At 34.1% G+C, this 20,235-nt stretch overlaps 1 protein-coding gene across 2 annotated transcripts in view; it reads left to right on the top strand.

Moving 5' to 3' along the window:
* The window catches only part of LOC132545396 (myelin regulatory factor-like protein), a 101,278-nt gene that overhangs the window by 53,225 nt on the left and 27,818 nt on the right, over window positions 1-20,235 (top strand). For both annotated transcript variants that reach the window (XM_060209085.1, XM_060209084.1), the window contains exons 3-4: window positions 6,930-7,160; window positions 14,926-15,002. In XM_060209085.1, the coding sequence (XP_060065068.1) occupies window positions 6,930-7,160; window positions 14,926-15,002 (308 nt within the window). The remainder of the gene's footprint in view (window positions 1-6,929; window positions 7,161-14,925; window positions 15,003-20,235) is intronic.

Raw genomic sequence — 20,235 nt, 5'->3', positions numbered from 1 at the left:
ATGTAGATACCTGATAATATATAATTATCCTTCCATTTATTGGTTGATGATGGTGTCCTTCAGCATTTAAATGGTAGTACAATATTAACTGTAGTGTTTACTTATTAACAACAGGTATCCTACCTGTGTACTGAAGTAGCATTACATAATGAGGGATTGTTTACATGTGATAATGCTATATAGCAATGACCCAATAAACAGGAGGTTAAATTACCTTACATCATCAACATCAAGAGCCCTTGTGAACATCTCTTTCTCCACCCTAGATCCCTGTTACATCTACCATTACACCTTGTACATCTCTCTCTCCATCCTAAACCACTGTACACAATCTACCTTTACACCCTGTACATCTCTCTCTCTCCATCCTAAACCCCTGTACACAATCTACCTTTACACCCTGTACATCTTTCTCTCCATCCTAAACCACTGTACACAATCTACCTTTACACCCTGTACATCTCTCTCTCTCCATCCTAAACCCCTGTACACAATCTACCTTTACACCCTGTATATCTCTCTCTCTCCGTCCTAAACCACTGTACACAATCTACCTTTACACCCTGTACATCTCTCTCTCTCCATCCTAAACCACTGTACACAATCTGCCTTTACACCCTGTACATCTGTCTCCATCCTAAACCACTGTACACAATCTACCTTTACACCCTGTACATCTGTCTCCATCCTAAACCACTGTACACAATCTACCTTTACACCCTGTACATCTGTCTCCATCCTAAACCACTGTATACAATCTACCATTACACCCTGTACATCTCTCTCTCCATCCTAAACCACTGTACGCAATCTACCTTTACACCCTGTACATCTCTCTCTCTCCATCCTAAACCACTGTATACAATCTACCTTTACACCCTGTACATCTCTCTCTCCATCCTAAACCCCTGTACACAATCTACCTTTACACCCTGTACATCTTTCTCTCCATCCTAAACCACTGTACACAATCTACCTTTACACCCTGTACATCTCTCTCTCTCCATCCTAAACCCCTGTACACAATCTACCTTTACACCCTGTACATCTCTCTCTTTCCGTCCTAAACCACTGTACACAATCTACCTATACACCCTGTACATCTCTCTCTCTCCATCCTAAACCACTGTACACAATCTACCTTTACACCCTGTACATCTCTCTCTCTCCATCCTAAACCACTGTACACAATCTACCTTTACACCCTGTACATCTGTCTCCATCCTAAACCACTGTACACAATCTACCTTTACACCCTGTACATCTGTCTCCATCCTAAACCACTGTATACAATCTACCATTACACCTTGTACATCTCTCTCTCCATCCTAAACCACTGTACGCAATCTACTTTTACACCCTGTACATCTCTCTCTCTCCATCCTAAACCACTGTACACAATCTACCTTTACACCCTGTACATCTCTCTCTCCATCCTAAACCACTGTACACAATCTACCGTTACACCCTGTTCATCTCTCTCTCCATCCTAAACCACTGTACACAATCTACCATTACACCCTGTACATCTCTCTCTCCATCCTAAACCACTGTACACAATCTACCTTTACACCCTGTATATCTCTCTCCATCCTAAACCACTGTACACAATCTACCTTTACACCCTGTACATTTCTCTCCATCCTAAACCCCTGTACACAATCTACCTTTACACCCTGTTCATCTCTCTCTCCATCCTAAACCCCTGTACACAATCTACCTTTACACCCTGTTCATCTCTCTCTCCATCCTAAACCTCTGTACACAATCTACCTTTACACCCTGTACATCTCTTTCTCCATCCTAAACCACTGTACACAATCTACCATTACACCCTGTTCATCTCTCTCTCCATCCTAAACCACTGTACACAATCTACCATTACACCCTGTACATCTCTCTCTCCATCCTAAACCACTGTACACAATCTACCATTACACCCTGTTCATCTCTCTCTCCATCCTAAACCACTGTACACAATCTACCATTACACCCTGTACATCTCTCTCTCCATCCTAAACCACTGTACACAATCTACCATTACACCCTGTTCATCTCTCTCTCCATCCTAAACCACTGTACACAATCTACCTTTACACCCTGTACATCTTTCTCTCCATCCTAAACCACTGTACACAATCTACCTTTACACCCTGTACATCTCTTTCTCTCCATCCTAAACCACTGTACACAATCTGCCTTTACACCCTGTACATCTCTCTCTCCATCCTAGATCCCTGTACACATCCCTCTCTCCATCCTTACCCCCCTTGTGCACAATCTACCTTTACACCCTGTACATCTCTCTCTCTCCATCCTAAACCACTGTACACAATCAACCTTTGCACCCTGTATATCTCTCTCTCCATCCTAAACCACTGTACATCTCTCTCTCCATCCTAAACCTCAGTACACAATCTACCTGTACACCCTGTACATATCTCTCTCCATCCTAGATCCCTGTACACATCCTTCTCTCCATCCTTACCCCTCTTGTGCACAATCTAACTTTACATTCTGTACATCCTTTTCTCCATCTTAACCTCTAGCAAACAACCTTTGATTTTAGTTCTTAAACTGATGATTCTGCAAAAATGAAGAAGTGGTATATTTGTGGGTAGAGGTGTACATGCAGATATTTAGTTACAGTATAAAGCAATAGTTTTAGAATCAGCACTGTTTGCTTCTTTTTGTATCAGGTGAGATTGTTTATGTCTTAAATGGAAATATTTTTAGTTGAAATCAAGATTAAGTTCAATTAACATTCTTTACAGTAAGGAAGGAAAGATCATATTATTACTAACTATTATATTAGGTTTTTTTCATGCGAGTCCAGAACACCATTACAAACATTTTGTTGAGTCCCCTTACTAAGAGATATAGTGTGGGTTTCCAGAGTTTGGGTGAGTCCCACTGGAAAAGGATGAGTCAAGGACTTGGAAATCTGAATCCCCAGGATCACTGCTTTGTATCGTCAAATGAACTCAGAGGGTGGAATGCTTGGTATAGTCATATAGCATCAATGGTCAGCAGATTCATATTAGACTTTGTGTAATCATATTACTTCATATTGTTGAAAGGTTCACCTCTATACACTCAAATAGCTTTAGTCCCTCTCATATCTGCTCAAAGTATTTGTGTGAATTCTGCTTTGTTATCCCCTGCTGAATGAAGTTGGCAGGGGATATTCAAATTGGTTCTGTTCGTCAGTCCTTCCTTCCTTCCGTCCTTTGCCTTTCGGATGCTGCTTTTCGCATGATATCTTTTGAAAGACTGGTCAGATTTTAATGAAACACTTGTTACCTTAATCCCTCGGCTGAGTTTGGTTAACGATGAATACCTTGCATATTTAATGAGGCTGCAGTGACTTGATTGGCTAATTTCTTTAACCACTCTAAGATGCTGCTTTCCACATATATTTTGAAGGACTGTTAGGATTTTGATGAAATTTGGTTAGTACACGTGTTACCTTAAACCCTTGACAAAGTTTGATAAACGGCAAATCCCGCACACATTAAATAAGGCTGCTGTGACCTGATTGACTGATTTCTTTAATCACACTATGGGAATCTTACTGCAAATTATCTTATGAAGGAATGATAAGATTTTTAGGAAACTTGCTTTGTAGACTTATTAAGTTAAATTCTTGTTCAAGTTTGATTATCTTTGAATTCTATACATATTTTTTGTGACCTGATTGGCTGATATCTTTTGACACTCTAACTGAATGCTTTCCACAGGTCATCTTTCAAATCAATTATGATGATACTTGCTTGGTAGACTTGTTACCTTAACCCTTTGTTGAAGTTTGATTATTGGCAAATTCTGCGCATATTTAATGAGACTGCCTTGACCTGATTGGCTGATATCTTTTCTAGTTTCCCATGTTGTTCAATTGAAATGTATATATTTTACAAATGAACATGAGTGGGTGATCTTGATGACAAGGTCTTTGGTTTTGTGTGGATTTAGTTTTATTACTTTGTTACATCTTACACATGTTAGTTTATTAAAAGTGTTGAAACAAAAATAAATTGAGTCTGTTTCAGAGTAAAACGAATTGGTGCATATTGTGCTGTTGACTAAGCAGATAATGAATGTTCTGTGAAAATAGTCTTTTCACATTTGGTGGTATCACATATGCAAAATTGACTGTATCTTATACAAGAATATGTTAATTAGAGGTAGGGTATCATCATGGTGTGCTCATTCTGGATAGAAAGCTTTAACACTTTAACAATAGCACTAGGAAGATGGACAAGCAGACTGTCCCAAAAAACTAAGAAGAAAACCCATATCCTAATTGATATCACAGAACTTATCAGTATGCAGATAGTGCTGCATATATTCCAATAGGTCTGATGGGTTTTCCAGACAAAAGTAAATGTTTTTATTTTGATACTTGAAACACATTCAACAACAAAGAATCTTGGATATAAACTGAGGGAGAAGATGCATGGTTACAGAGGTTTGTAAATATAAACCAAGGGAGAAGATGCATGGGTAACAGAGGTTTGTAAATATAAACCAAGGGAGAAGATGCATGGGTAACAGAGGTTTGTAAATATGTAATTTATCACAAAGAGATGAATAATCCACCACATACATAAAGACCAACTGTATGTGTAAATATACCAAAGTTCAAATTTACCATCTAAAACGGGGCTAAGTAACCTCAGGAACAGATCCTAGGTGCTTTTTTGGACTCTCCCAGCTGTTGGCAGGTTTGTTTGTCAGGAGGCTGAGAAATGGACCAATCTACGCTGTTGCAATTTTTGTCAAGTTGGTCAGATAGACATGTTTTACAATAGGTAGCCACCAGCTACGACAAGCGATCCCTACCTTAAATAACCCTGGCTGTTAATTAGGCAACGAACCCAATAAACAAGCAAACAAATCTAAAAGCATGGAGAACTTGTTTGTTAGGAGGACTATAGTTTTCCACTCAATCAATCCATCATTGTGTCCATCCCTGTGTCCATCCCTGTTTCCACACCTGTGTCCATCCCTGTGACCAACACTTTGTCCATCCCTGTGTCCAGACCTGTGTCCAACACTGTGTCCATCCCTGTGTCCATCCCTGTGTCCACCCCTGTGTCCATCCCTGTGTCCACCCCTGTGTCCACCCCTGTGTCCACCCCTGTGACCATCCCTGTGACCATCCCTGTATCAATACCTGTGTCCTTCCCTTTATCCACCCCTGTGTCCATCCCTTTATCCATCCCTGTGTCCATCCTTGTGCCCATCCCTTTATCAATCCCTGTGTCCATCCCTGTGTCCACCCCTGTGTCCATCCCTGTGACCATCCCTGTGACCATCCCTGTATCCATCCCTGTGTCCATCCCTTTATCCATCCCTGTGTCCATCCCTGTGTCCATCCCTGTGCCCATCCCTGTGTCCATCCCTGTGACCATCCCTGCGTCCATTCCTTTATCCATCCCTGTGTCCATCCCTGAGCCCATCCCTGTGCCCATCCCTGTGACCATCCCTGTATCCATCCCTGTGTCCTTCCCTTTATCCACCCCTGTGTCCATCCCAGTACCCATCCCCTGTGTCTGTGAAAGTTTGTTCGCATTGTAGCAGTTTCATTCTTTGAGGGATTCTCATAAAACTGCACATACTTATATGTAAAGCATCAAATTTTCTCAGACAACACTCAGATTTAGGGTTGTTGTGAAAAGGTCAAGGTTACTGTTACTATTGTTAGAAAATCATGATAAGTGCTATAGGATTCTCATCAAAATTCACACTCTTATAAAGTATCAAATTATCCTGCACAGCCTTGTCTTTCTGGTTGTTAAGTCATGGTCAGGGTCAGTGTTACTATTTTTAGAAAATTTAAGTTAATTACAGTGTAGTAGCTTGTTTGGGCCAGAAGGGGACTTGTTAAAAAATTATGATATTGTGGATTATCATGAGTATTAATGATTAAATATGATAAATTACAAACTATTTGTATAGATGTAAATATTTACAAATAAAATATCAATTAAGATAACGCTGAAATATAATCTGAATTAAAAGACAAGATTTGCAAAATGATGGAAGGAAAAAAAGCAAATTTCACCACTGTTGAATGAAACAGACCTGTTGCATAGACTTTGATTAACCTAAAATTGTTCATGATCTCATACCACAGGTTCACAATGTACTCAAACAGTTTTAACGTAAACAGGAGACTTAAATCAGTTTTGAAATTTTGTGACACACCTGTAATAATGTCAACTTTTGTATGACTGGTGATCTATGTAGTTGTTTCCAATGTAAGAGATTTGATGAAGAATTCATAAGCCCATCTGACATATCATAATCATTGAGGAAATTTAGATTAATTGCTTAATTAAATGCTAATTGGATCTTTCTCAAATTACATGTGGAGGCTACTGTCACTACCTAGTTGTGCCCTTTTGATTTTGGAACTGATCAGAACAGAATGGTTGACAAGCACCCAACTTGGATTCGATTGTGAAAGATTATTTCATGGAAACAGAAATAAAGATCAAACAATGAAGGGTGTTAAATCCTTAAGGAGTCTTTAGTCTCTAATGAGAACCTGGGCTGATGTGGTGTTCTGGGCTAAACACATCTACCAGTATTAAGTAGTGTGGAAGGTTTCCTTGTAGTGTGATTTGTGGTAGATCTTTGGACTGAAGTTGAGTGCCAGTGGTTTGATGTCCAGCACACTGCTCAATTTTCTTTCATACATGTATAATCAATTTAATCATTTGGTTAGATTAAACAACAAATACAAGAAAAGATTCAATATTTTATTTTTTGCTCTTTAAGAAGGCTCCATTCCAAGGTGATGCTAATACCTGAACCATTTAAGGAGATATAATATCAGGGCACAGATCATTTTACATTATAGAGATTTCCTTATATCATGGCTCTATCTGTGATTGTTCATAATTTTGTCATTTTGTTGCCAGATGTCTACCAGATGAAGTTATCCCTGCAATGGCATACAGCAACACAGGACGTCCCCAAATGTGTCAACAGCCACCAGACCTTTGCTACCCAAGTAAGACGGTCTCTTTGGCAACGCCCTGTACCACCTCCAATGCAGTCATGAATGGTCACATGCATAACATAAACTACTCATGTCCTGCTGTCACATCGATGGATGGACAAGGAGGATATGACAACCCAGCCATGCACCCGTAAGTAAAAAGTGTTCCTCCAGAGGGTTACAAAATATTTAAATATTTCTGCTACTGTGAGTCCTAATATGAGGAATATAATACCAGATTTAATGGCTGTATAATACAGATTATCATCTCTCTTATAATGATGAAAAATATAAGTTGATCCAATTCATTCTGTGTAGTGGCCAATGTAGTCTTGTCTATGATTGGATAAATGTAAAGGATGATATAGTACAGCGTTTGTTATAGCCATATAACAGTGTCTATGATTGGATGAAGATATAGAGTGTGACAATCCACCTTTTGTCCTAACCATGTAACAATGACTATGATTGGATGAATATGTAGAGTGTGAGGATCCGCCTTTTAACCATATAACAGTGCCTTTGATGGGATAAATATATAGAATGATACAATACAGCTTTTGTTGTAGTCATGTTACAATGTCTATGATTGGCTCACAGGTCAACACATAAGACACAGTTTCTGATTGGATTACAATATTTGAGCATGTGTATTATAAACATTTGATCCACAATTTGGTCTCTAAAAAAAACCGTTCCTGCAAGTAAACCAGGGAGACTATGTTTTCTCTGCATCCGTCTGTCTCTCCATCAGAAACCTTCAGTATAAGGCTTTAATTACAGTATTCAACAGCTTACTGTAATTATTTTATGATGCTGATATTGTACATATAGACTTTTGGGAGCCTATTACAGTCTAACAATGATACAGTAATAAAACTTGCTGCAACAAGTTTTCTAATTGGTTTACGATAATGCAACAACTAATGTTACAACAGCAATGAAACAGCAGTGTCACTGACAAGCAGGCATCTAATATCAGGACATGGCCCTTCACAATCAAGGGTGGCAGGGTGTTTTAACGGCTCATCATGGAAAGTGACCTTATCATTAGTTCTTTAGTTGTCACAAGTACAAGTATTTGAACATTATTTTAACTATTGATTGTAGAATTTTGAAATGCTGATCAAAATTAAGAAAAAATCAGCTGATTCATGAACTATGCAGGTCATAGTATGGCTTATATCAGATTGACTTGACCAAATCAGTTGAGTTGGTGACACTGGGTCAGTTGATTGTTCTACTGAAGGCTTTTCTGAGTATAATGTCTTTGATTGGCTCAGCTAGATCCTATGCCTAAATCCCATGCTTAGGTCTTATGCTTAGGTTACACACGTAGGTCTCATACTTAGGTCTCATACTTAGATAAGACACCATTAGCTAGAAATAACCTGTTTGGTATGACTGACTACATAAAAAGTTCAAAAATTATAGATATTTGAAAATAATTGTCTATTCTGATTGGCTAGAAACTGACAGATGTCTGCTGGAAATTATTTTCTGATCTGTGATTGGTTAGAAAAAAGTTGATAGTTTTACTCAAAAAAAAAAACCTATTAATCTGTTGGCTAATTTTGAATTAAATCAAGACTATAGTTTTCTGAAAAATAGTTGTCTGTACTTAAGTGCTAAAGGTTTACAGAAAAACCAGAACAATTAATTGTGAAATGAAAATTACCTACAATATGCTCCTGATTAAACCAAGGTAATTAAAAACAGCTTAAAGTCTAGAACTGCAAACCACTTTATTCTTGTATATGAATAGTACTGCTTCTGGAAACTAAAATGCAAACAATGCTTACTCAATTTTCACATTCTAAAATTTTAAAAATTATCAAATCCTTCACCGATATTTGTGATAAAAGCTTTATTAAAAAGGAAAGCTGTCTTTGTAGAGTTGTGTTCTAATGAAGAGTTTAATCTCTGTTATGAGGAAAGCATTTCGTTTTCAATAGGAAACCAATGATATTTGGGAACCACATCATCTGAATGTTATGGATAAAGGTCTAATGTTTGAACATAAACCAAACAAATTAGATCTTTTTATCACAAAGACATCTAAGAACCCTGACCCAATACACTTTGTTGCTGACACAATACTCTCTATCTGATGACAAAGAACTTGGCATTGATGACACAGAACATAGCCTTTGATGTTGTGTCATTTGGCCTTGGTTTACACCATCCTTGTAATTACAGGTGCTCTTACCAGACTGTTTACTTTTAACTGTCATAATCCTGTCTGTTGTAACCATGACACAATATGGTAGTTAAGAAAAATAAGTGATTTTCTCTAAACATGATATCAGGATTTTTTTTTTTCCAAAAATGAATTATCTCAGTTGAACTAATAATTACCAATAAGCATATCCATTTCTATTCTTCTTTTTAATGTTTAGAATTAGTTTACACAAAAAGGAATTTAGGACAATTGATCAGATTTACTTACACTTCTACAAAACAAAACACTACAAGAATGACTTCCAGCAAGAGTACATTCTTGATTTCATTTCTAGAGAGTTCTTGGTGTAATGACACTTTGATAAAAATAATGAATCAGTTGTTAGGCAACAAATTTCAAATCAAGAATAATGAAACAAGATTGTAAAGGATAACTGCTTATGGTGAATCAATATGTTCATCACAAATTCCCCTGTCTTGTATATCACAAGATGAAGGATTTATTTTTCACGGAGAGAGTTGAACCAATATCAAAGGTCACTGTTGCAAAATTGCAAATATGGTAAGTTCATAACAAATAGAAAATAAGAAAAACATATACATTCACATGCATAAAATACCACAATACTTATTGCCAGTGAAACTAAAACTTAAGGTCAAAGGTCACCTGGTTAATTGAAGTTTTGTGATGTATCACTTTTTATCAAGAAAAGGTATAAATGTAATAAGCCTGCAGGGGTATACTATCTATTAAGTCAAGATAGACAGGGCTGAAAGCATTCAAAAATGGGAAATAAGTACTGAATGGAATATTTCAAACATATTTACTTGAACAAAATCTCAAAGTTTAACAATTCAAGGTCAGAGGTCGTAATCAACTTTCAGTATGTTTTCTGTTTGAAATAATTAGGAAGCAACAAAGTTGTTTAGCCTTATTGTCAAAGGTCAGAAGGTCATTTAGCTAAATTCATTGACTTTCTATGGCAATTTATTTCTCAAACCATGAAATGATTGATGAGATGCGTTTAAAATTATTCAATCAGATCTTATGACTGTGTAAATTGAGAAGTTGTTGGTTAATTAATGAATCCATGATTAGAGAAGTTTAATCAGGTTGTAATGGGACAGTACATGTATGGGATAGACATGAAACAGTTTCACATAATAAAAATACTTTTATCTTTAATTTTGCAAGTGAAAGAAAGACCAAAATATTGAAAATCATAGTATGTAGTTTTGCACTGCATAAGTTAAAAAGTACCTGACAGAGGTAAGAATGTGTTTTTACATTATAAGTGAATCTAATGACACTTCAACATCAAGGAAGTGTATTAGTTATACACTACAGACAAACCTTAAAAGCATCAATGTAGATACAGGTGTTTTGTTAGATTTGCAGGAAGTGAGGTGTGCTTCCAATTCAATCATACTCCCAAACATTACAATTTAGATTGCTTGTTTTGATAAAGGCTTTTAGATTTCAGTTTTTGAAATAATGACAAAGTTGTATGCTGGTACCTAGTGGTATAATGATATATACTTTATTCAATTTAATTGTGAAAATTTACAGCTTCTAGCCATAAAATACTAATTCCTCTATCAGATATGTTCTCTTTTGAAAGATTCAATAAAATACCATTACAGTTGATAATTCTCATAGATACATCAACAGAAAAAGAAAGAAATTTGAGTGGTTTTGGTAAGGGCGGGATCTAACTGCCTGGCCACTGTATTGAGTTTGTGAGGCGTGACGTATCGGGCCAGTTTATTTGCTCGGCCCCATTACAAGCAGACACCATCTTTGAACACTCTGAGGCAGTAGGCTATACCCGTGGCGTATCGTACCAACAAACTCGAGTATCTCCTGTAAGTTTCACGTTGTTGTGATCGTAAGTGTCGCTTCACAGATTATTGGCTTATAAACTCTCACATCAGTTCTCTTGTATAACGCCTAATACAGGTCCTTAATATCTGACGTGCTCGTTAGACTTGATTGAATATGCTTCCATTTCTCGCTTCATGTGGAACAGCTGATCAATCTATTCCTCTGTATGGTGTATTTGTTTTCAGATATTGATTATTTACCTAAAACTTACATGTATTTTGTGATTTTTTTTCTATTAATTCAATTTGTGATTCACTTCCTATTTTATCCTAGGCAGTCAATTTTAGCAATGTTTTAAGTATTACGCAATTTTTAATTGACATTTGTTTTTATTCTTAATTTTAATCACTCTTGAATTTATAGATGTTTATTTTATATCCAATGTACAAAAAATAGACTTCATAATTTTTTGGAAGGGATTTTGAAATATTTCAGCTATTTGTATTAAGAGAATAAAAATGTTATGTATTAATTTATATGAGAAAATAATTCTTTTTAGAAAAAGATTGTTTTTATTTATTTTTTAGTATTAGTAATTAAAAAGCAACATTTTTTAAGCGAAAGCATTGAAAAATCATAGTGATTTTTAGAAGTTTAGTAAATTAATTTTATTACAAGTCCAGCTTTATTTTAAATATCAATTATAAAAATATTTCTGTCTTTAAATGAATTCTTTTTAATTGGTCATTGTCAGTAAAATAAATCATCAAGAAGCATTATCTTAGAATTCCAATCTTTTCCTAACAAATCATTTTTGTTTTCATCTTTTGGTTGGAAAATAATTAAAATCAGAATAGTACTGTTAAATATTATTTGTTAAATCATTAAAACTTTATAATTCCTCAATATTCCGTAACGATTCTGGTATTAGTCGGTGTTGACCGTGATGTCTGGTCAGCCATAGTTGATAGTTTGAATTCCTGTTTAATTCAATATGAATATCACCTTAAGAAGAGCATATATTCAGTTCAGTTTCGTGCTTTTTTCTGTCTTTTGATTGGTCCACCTAGATAATTTTATGTATTTGTTAAAAAAGAAATCTTTGAAGGCTTTAAATTTATTTAAAATTTTAATTTAATATTCTATGATTATTAAACTGATTAAATAAATTTATACTAAATCAGAAAAAGGAAATAATAAATAGGGAAATATTGATATTATATGTTGTCAATAGGGAAATATTGATATTATATGTTGTCAATAGGGAAATATTGATATTATATGTTGTTTACAGACAGTTGGTCGGTGTTTTCTAAATATTTTATCTCTGTACTAAGTAATAAATCAATATTGAATGTGTCATAAGTTTTAAAAACTATAAATTAGAACCAGAGTTACACAAGGAATTTCTTACATAAACAGGTGATAGTACATTGTGGTATTTTTCACAGTCGATTACAATACTTATTAATCTTTAGATGTCAGAAGACGTTGCCCTTGAGCATTGTTGATGACTTTTTAAATGATGTCAAAAACCTGCCTAATGGCAAAGGAATGATTAGAAAAATTTCAGTCTCTCTCGCTGAAAAAAATCTTGACATTTCACTTACAGCTCAAAACAATGTAAATTAAATTTAATATTGGGGAAAAGAATTGCAACATCATTCCTTTTTCAACATTAGATTTTTTATATAGTGTACAAAATATCTTTATTATTTATGGTTTATATATATATATAAAAACCTGTAGATTATAATGATATCATTTTCAGCTAATGTGTTTACTGTAGCATTTGATTAATAATGATTTAATCAACACTCAGTTCAAACACTTAGCAAATGTTATTGATTACTTAATAGGAAACAATAAAATGGTTGAAAACTGGTCATAAACGTTGACATTTATTTAATTTTCATATTTCATTTTTTTTCTTAATTTTGAATTTTAATTCAAATTTGAATGGTAGTAAATCTTACTAGTCTTTTATTATGTGATTTTTTATAAACATTGCAATTCACTTCTTAAAAAATACTTGTTTATAATAAATTAATTTGAAATCTATGAATTTAGTTTGGATGATTACCAATTGTTAAAATTCTGTCAGAATTTTGGATTGATTTTTTCAGTGAAAAATGAATCATGTTATTATCTTAACAACTCAACACACTATAATAAGTCAAATTTAAAAACCATTGAAATTTAGATATCAATATGTTATTTCAATTTTGCAATCTTAAATGGAGAAAATCTTAAATCAGTATTGATTGTTTGAGTTTATGTTTTCGTGCGAAATTTTATTTAAATTTGTTTAATAGGTTGTGCTAAAGCAAGACATTACAGAGGTGTATTGGATCACTTTGGGAATGTTTCAAACTTGACAGCAAGATAATTTATATTTCAACGTACCATATACTTGACAAGATATTATAGTTACAGTCAATATAGAAGCCTTTGTAGTAGATACAAACTGTCCTGTAGCTAATTAATTAAGACACATTTCTAATTGTGATGTATATTCAACAACAGAAACAGCCTGTGAAAAATTGATAATTTGCATAAAAATGGAAGGTGTTCTAAATAGAACAAAAAGTATAGATAAAAATAACATATGAAATCATTTCTTCACTTTGTTCAACTAAATATTTTCAGAAATTTTATTTATGAGTTAAATATACATTTGGATGCAAATTGGAAGCAGAAATGTTTCAACTGTGAAAACAAATTTCTACAAAACTGTATTGTATTAAGGTACACTGAGGTACACACCGGACTACATTGCATGTTTTGAGTGCAAAAATTTATAAATAGACAGACTTAAGGTCACTCCGAAGAACAAGTTGTGTGATTTGTAGGGTATGGTGTCAGGTAATTTGGAAAGTCACCAAAAAAATCCTTGTAAAATATCATATACTACATTATAAAGAAGAGAATCAGTGGTTTGTTGAGTGTGTGAGATAAGCAGGCTACAAAAGCAGCACTGTTTAACATGTGTACTAATGATAAATTATCTCAGCGTAATATTTTCCTGTCGCAAATAATCAATGTTTCTGTTAACTTCAATTTTCCATTTTTAATCAGAATAATTGTCTATGTATATCTGTTTTAACATTTAAAAATGATTAAGTCTGATTTCAAGGACAGTGTCTACACATTTAGATTCTTGATTTATGCTTTATTGAAGTGTTTAATATTACGACATTCAGAGGTAAAAAGAGATGGATGCAAACATTTAGAGATCATAATATTGGTGACATTTGGACATGATTGTAAAAACATACTAGCAGACATTCAGACATAATTTCAAGATATTCAAAGGTTATAATGAGCATATAGATGGAGAAAATCATAATTAATTATCAATATTTATTAGGAAGTATTCCAGTAGTAATATCAATGTTGATAAATAAAGAGACATTCAGAGATCAAAAGAGGTAATGTGTTTAGAGACATCCTGTGCTACACAGATATATTCAAGGACCATAACTTTTAGAGATATTCTGAGATCAGTAAATATACAAAATGTATGTACCAGAGAAAAAGATCAAGGGCAACATTTATGTATATTGTTGCCCAATAGAATTATCATAAAGTGTTGTCCTGTAATAAGTCCACCCCCTTGACTAAGCTCATGTGAAGCAGAAAAACCAGCGGATGAATAAATGAAAATAGAGGTGAAAAACAAAATGATATGTGGTTTGTACAATCAGAATTAACATGGATTTTCATTTATATTGTGGTCTTATTAGATCTATATTGAATCATGCTGACATGTTAAACACAGCCATATTTATCACAAGATATTTCTACTTTCACTTTTTATATTGTTTTTTCAGATTAGATCATTGTAATGCAATTTTCAGTTAGATATATATATATATATCATTAAAAAATATCTACTAATGTGTTACAGGTTACCAGATAGTCCTCCAGACTCTGAACCCTACTCACCTCCTGATGGACATCGTAATGCACATGTGACATCATCAGGTAGGTCTTACAAGGGATTATCACTATAAAACCCTCGATCGTCACTTTTTACGGACATCATAATGCACATATATGACATCGTCAGGTAGGTCTTATATTATAATAGTATTATTATATTAATCTGTAGATTTGGAGAATTCAGTCTAAAGTCACAGAAATATTGTATTTGGCAAATTAAGGTTAGAAGAAATCTAAAAATCTAGTAATAAAGTCAGTGTTTATATGTGATGGTAAGATTTATAGAGCGGAAAATGAAATGGGAGAAATTATTTAATTACATGGAAAATTAGTTCATAATTATCAGATTTATAGTGGTAGTAAAAGACCGTGTTTACAGGAGAAATTGTTCATGGCTATCAGAATTAAATTCAAATGAGAAACAATACTTTAATCATTTTGGAGAAATGGTTCATGTCTGTGAGGACTTTTAGGGAATTTTCATTGTTTATAGACCTATGAAAAAACCCAAATCCTAACCAATAGTGTGAAAAGGAGAAAATTCTCCAGTATGAAATTGTTTTTCAAATTACCTGTTGATTATCTTTTTCATTTATGGTTTTCCAATTTTAATTTCCTTTCTTAATAGATTGTAAGGAAATATTACCACAGAAAACAGAGCTGTTGCAATATTATGATTTTTGAATTCATTTTCAGTGAAGGTTCAATTTAAGAGTTGATATAACAAAGAAAATATCCTGTACATAAATATTTACTCTAGATCTTTAAAGTACATTTCATCTGTCTGCTATCTTGATTGATAGATATAAACTCTTACAGTACTTTCATCAAATAGCTGATATCATTGAAAGCTCTCAAACCAGCTTGGTTTACATCCAAAGGTTTAAGGAAAGGAATTTTTTTGTCCATTTTAAGTGTTTGGAAAAAATAGATTTTAATACAGCAAAATTTGGATCTCAGGTGATAGTATTTATTTTATTTATTTTATTGACTTTTAATAAAAAAAAATTAAAATGCATTTGTCCTATATTCTTTTGTATAAAAATTGGAGAATTTCATTAATTTACTTAAAGGCTACTTTAGAAAGATAAATGATAAAAAACAAATACAAATATATATAAATAATAATAAATGTATTTTATAAATGTGACAGAATTCTGTAGTGTTTCTGAGTTTAAAGAAGGAAAGAAACTTACTGTACTGTAGTGTCTGACATAATTAAATAGGAAATTCATCTGGAAACTCCTGAGTTTTCTTGTAATGAAAATTCCTTTAATTGCGAGGGAAATTATCAGTGATAATGTGTAAAGATATTTGATTGGATAATGTGTAAAGACATTTGATTGGATAATGTGTAAAGATACTTGATTGGACATTAAGATCACTTTCATATTATCACTTTCATGTTGTCAAATCTAGGCTTCATGGTGAGTGAAGATGTTACTTTCATCTTCTTTTCTCAAGTTTCCAGATTTCATCAGTTAAATAAAATAAACTTGTAAAAATCCTTGCATGTTTTGTTTACATACAGAGGTAAATTTGATCTTTTCAAGCATATTGTATTAATATATATACATAATTTTGAAAAATGTTTTTAATGTTGGAAAACTTCCTTGATCTTAAGTGAACGTATCCTTCTCAATAAGATATATAGTTTGTGATCGTTTAGGTGGAAAGCAATGGTGGTGTATATTTACAAAGATACTTCTCACATTCTTACTGACCATCTTCAGGCCTTAGTGACCATCTTCAGGCCAAAACTTTGCTCTATTCCATGTTTATATTATTTTGTAATATAATCAAATACAAAGATAAGTACACAAATAGTTTGAAGAGATGATGGGTATATTTTGTAATTGACAATACAAACATGATACAAGTCTCCATGGTTACCACAAAGATACTAGAGATTATACCTGGTCCTTATAATAATCATTACCTCCTTAAATGAGTACTGTCTTTTTTCCCCAATTAGACCACACACGATTTACTACTATAGAGTTCAGCCGGCCTGTGACCATGGCGAGTTAATAACTGGAGTAGGTGTCAAGGGTGCCACCCTAAACATAGCCAGGTCAAAAGAGCTCATTTTAAGGACAGTAAAAACCATTTTGGTGATGGGGGAGGGTTGGAGATAGGTCGATAAAAACATCAGATCAGTCATTAAAAATATATGTAGTGTTACAGTAGTTTCAAATAACTACAACTGGACAAAAATGTAATTTCCATTTTAATAACATGAAATATGCACATGTAATCTCTTTGAAATTTTTAAAATCAATAACTATGGTGTTTGGATATAAATGATTGAATAGAATACCAGGCTAATTGCTGTGGACTTTTCAACTTAAAACATGGGAAATAAAAATGCATGGCAGCTCTGCTAATGTTATGATATTATGAATTATTAATTCCAGTTGGAATTAGGCTTCTACGAAAGAATGCTCTGCATGAAAAGTGCAAAACATTTTTTTGTTCTATAGTTGAATAGTATTCTAAAGTCAATTGAAAACCAGCAGACGCACAAATTCATCAATGTCAGCAATGATATCGGAGAAAAAAGAAAGTTCTGTTCTCCATAATCAGATGATATATAAATCAAACTGGCCCGTTGGGGGTAGTCTTCTTAGGTTTCCTGCAGAGTACATGGTTTGGTGTTGAGTTTTCATGTTCGGATCTCAAGGTCATGCCAGGAACAAGGCGTGCATGTTACCAAAATGACGGGATCAGCCGTTCATTGCGTGCATTTGTCATTCCTGTCCTTTTCGCAGGATTTAAAGTCATGTGCAGTTAACAATGGAGGTATTGGAGATTTGAATAAATTTCAAACGAGAAAAATGATTGAGTGCATAATTGTATGTAGTTTGTTGGATGCATTCCTATATTGTACTGGAGTTTATGATTGTGTAATGGTACAAGACTCTCGGAAGAAAATGGTAATGCCTCTTCTGGTATTTCTTACTAAGAAATCAGCGAAGAACATGATTTATTGATTAACTTCTCCCAGCATGCCGCAGTTAATATCAATTTAGGCTGTAGTAGTAATATCTAATTTTATTTTATTCATTTTGATGTGTAAATGTTTTGAATAATTAAATCATAAAGGAAAAGGGAAATTATAGAGAGTGTTTTAATATGTTGGTATGATTTCCGTTTTATTTCGAAGGATTAGAAAGTAAGAAATTGAATAATTTTGTTAGAATTTAAGATATTTACTGTGTGCGTTTAAATGCGACTCTTTCATATGTGTGCATTTTGTAAGCTGTGAGAGTACTGGAGACAATGATAAAATCTAGCTAACCCGAGGGCCCAGTGTCCTGCTGTTCATGATCTCCACATGCGGTGACAGCACGACCAGATACTGGCAGGGATGTCGCCACAAATACAAACCTGATCTGTCTGTGACTATAGAGAAATCCCTGACTGTAGCTTTGGGATCAGATGTTGGTCCAATGTAGTGAGAAGATACTTGGGGACTGCATGACTCTATCACATACAAGATTTATAGGTGGTTTGCCTGTTGTATCATTTGGTCATCTGGAAAACAGAAATTCTCATGAAAGGGTTACAAGGAAATTTTATCTGTCAGATCTCCCACAGACTCCTGGATTTCTGTATAGTGTATGGATTATGGAGTTTAGGAAGCATCTGATTCTCAGGATTTTGCCACTTTTCAGGAAAAATGTTTCATTCATCTGTGTCTTGGATATTTGTGTTTATTTCAAGCTCATCTTTTGCTCAGAACAATATAGAACAATGATTTTAAGCTCGTAAGGAAGCTTGCAGTGTGCCTGATGGAATCTCTGTCATTAACTGTTGGATTATTTTATCCACAGCATAGGGAACAAAAAATGAATGAAAAGTTTCCTAACTGTTGGGAACAAGTGTGCATGTGTTGTCCAGGCTTTTATACAGGCGTTTTATACAGGTAAATGCATATCTACATTACAGGTGGACACAGGTGTGTCATACAGATTGATACAGGTAAATCATACAGGTGTGTCATACAGATTGATACAGGTAAATCATAAAGGTGTGTCATACAGATTGTTACAGGTAAATCATACAGGTGTGTCATACAGATTGTTACAGGTAAATCATACAGGTGTGTCATACAGATTGATACAGGTAAATCATACAGGTGTGTCATACAGATTGTTACAGGTAAATCATACAGGTGTGTCATACAGATTGTTACAGGTAAATCATACAGGTGTGTCATACAGATTGTTACAAGTAAATCATGCAGATGTTTGATACATGCACATGTGATGGTTTATTGTATAAGTGAGAACACAGAGGTCATTGTGACATAGATGTACACACTTATTATCAGTGAAGATCTGAGAAACATTGTTCATCTCTCCCTACCCATGGTGGTTTGTGTTTTACAGGAAGCTAGGAAACAGACTAGTCTGTGTGTGCAGTCTTTTTTCTGTCTGTGTGCTTACACTTTCACTTAATTGTCCTGGATACCATGTGATAGACCTCCCATATGTTGTTCACTGAGGTAACCACCAACTACTACAGGAGAATCCACCTAAGAATTACACTGACTGTTCACAATGTGATGAAACCAGAAAACAGTCCTCGGGTACAGATGCTGATTTGTATAACTTCAATACAACATCTCAGACATATATATGCCTGTCAAAATTGTTAATGATTTAAAGTACAAAGTAACATCCTAGAAAATTTGGCAGAAGTAGCTTACCTGAACTGACCACTAGTTTTCTATAAATCTAATCTGTCATTAGCATAATGTGTTGGAACTGACCACTGGTATAACTTTGACAAACAATGTGTATTGGAACTGACCACTGGTAATTTTGGCCAAACAGCTTTAGAGGGTATATGTATGTAGTCAGTATATGTATTAAATATCAGAACTGACCATAAGTAATTTTGGGCAGAAAATGACCTCTGGTAAGTAATAACTTGTAGAGCTTTGGTCAAACATAAGCTTACCAGTTGTAGCTTTGACCAGACAATTACCACTGGTACAACATCTGGGGTATTTGAACCAACCACTGGTAGATATTTAGTCCAACAGTTAATAAGAAACTGACCAATGAAAACTTTAGCATTAGAAACATGCAAAGGCCAGTTTGGAATAATGGGTGTGAATTGTTAATTTTTTCTCTGCTATCTTTTTTGAAAATTAGTGTCTTAGAGGTGTTTATGTCATCACGTTCATTTTAAATTAATAAAATAGTTTGAAATGATGGATAATTAGATGTACATCTTTTCCAGATTTTTGTATTAATTATTACCA

Source organism: Ylistrum balloti, unplaced genomic scaffold, assembly GCF_031769215.1.
Source record: "Ylistrum balloti isolate Yb309-2 unplaced genomic scaffold, AGI_CSIRO_Ybal_v1 Utg369846, whole genome shotgun sequence".
NCBI lineage: Eukaryota > Metazoa > Mollusca > Bivalvia > Pectinida > Pectinidae > Ylistrum > Ylistrum balloti.
This window is presented reverse-complemented; position numbering and strand designations above follow the sequence as displayed.